At 33.9% G+C, this 1,187-nt stretch overlaps 1 protein-coding gene across 1 annotated transcript in view; it reads right to left on the reverse strand.

Moving 5' to 3' along the window:
• LOC106458943 (guanine nucleotide-binding protein G(s) subunit alpha-like) overlaps nt 1–1,187 on the reverse strand; it is a 33,645-nt gene that overhangs the window by 3,583 nt on the left and 28,875 nt on the right. The window contains exon 10 of the mRNA XM_022385309.1: nt 424–511. Coding sequence (XP_022241017.1) covers nt 424–511 — 88 coding nt within the window. The remainder of the gene's footprint in view (nt 1–423; nt 512–1,187) is intronic.

Raw genomic sequence — 1,187 nt, forward strand, 5'->3', positions numbered from 1 at the left:
TTTTGGTACAAATGATAAACAATACACGTAACATATTCCAAGCAAGAATATCGGTTTCTTAAATTTACGGTTTTGTAAAATTTGACTTTCAAAATATTATATTAGATGACGTTCATATCAGAAATTATAAGTCTATAAAATTTGTTGTTTCTGTGTTTGTTTGTTTTTAATTATGCACACAAAGCTAGACAAGGACTATCTGTGCTCTGCCTACCACGGGTATCGAAACCCGGATTCTAGCGATGTAAGTTATTTTTTGTGACAGAACACGTAAAATAGTTTAGATTTTTTTCTAACTATTTTAAAATGAGAAATCTAAAAGTTTTTTTAATGTTTAAGATTCTTTTGTTCTATCATTATTTTCAATAAACTGACATATTTAATTATTTGAAATTCGAATTATAATAAAACTGTTGTTCTTACCAAAAATTTATCACGAATAAAACAGCGAGCTTTGTTATATTCATTATCTTCCTCTTCATCTCGATCTAAAAAGTACAACATTGGAAAAAGTTGTTAAGTGCGAAATGAGACATTTTTCTAAATAATTGTTTAAACACTTTATTGGTTAGAATTTTACGCAAAGCTACACGAGGGCTATCTGCGCTAATTTAGTAGCGTAAGACTAGAGGGAAGGCAGCTAGTCATCACCACCCACCGCCAACTCTTGGGCTACTCTTTTAGCAACGAATAGTGGGACTGACCGTCACATTATAACGCCCCCACGGCTGAAAGGGCGAGCATGTTTGGTGAGAAGGAGATTCGAACCCGCAGATTGCGAGTCGAGTGCCCCCTAACCACCTGGCCATGCCGGGCCACAAACATTTTAGTAATATTCCATATAAATATCAAAAGTATTCTATATAATTACTCGATATTTATCAATTATTATTATTCCACAATCTCGCACCTACAATATTAAAAATTTCACACAATTATTCAATTTTTAAATACCATTATTGTTGGTTAGAGCTATGCTTAGCTAAGGTATTTAAAAAAAGAGTACTTTATAAATATACTAGGAAGTGTGAGTATTAGGAGTTAAGTAAACAAGGTTACGCGTATATGAAACTGAACATCGCCGGTTTGTTTGTTTCTTTTGAATTTCGCTCAAAGCTACACGAGGGCTATCTGCGCTACCCGTCCCTAATTTAGCAGTGAAAGACTAGAAGGAAGGCAGCTAGTCA

Source organism: Limulus polyphemus, unplaced genomic scaffold, assembly GCF_000517525.1.
Source record: "Limulus polyphemus unplaced genomic scaffold, Limulus_polyphemus-2.1.2 Scaffold536, whole genome shotgun sequence".
Lineage (NCBI taxonomy): Eukaryota > Metazoa > Arthropoda > Merostomata > Xiphosura > Limulidae > Limulus > Limulus polyphemus.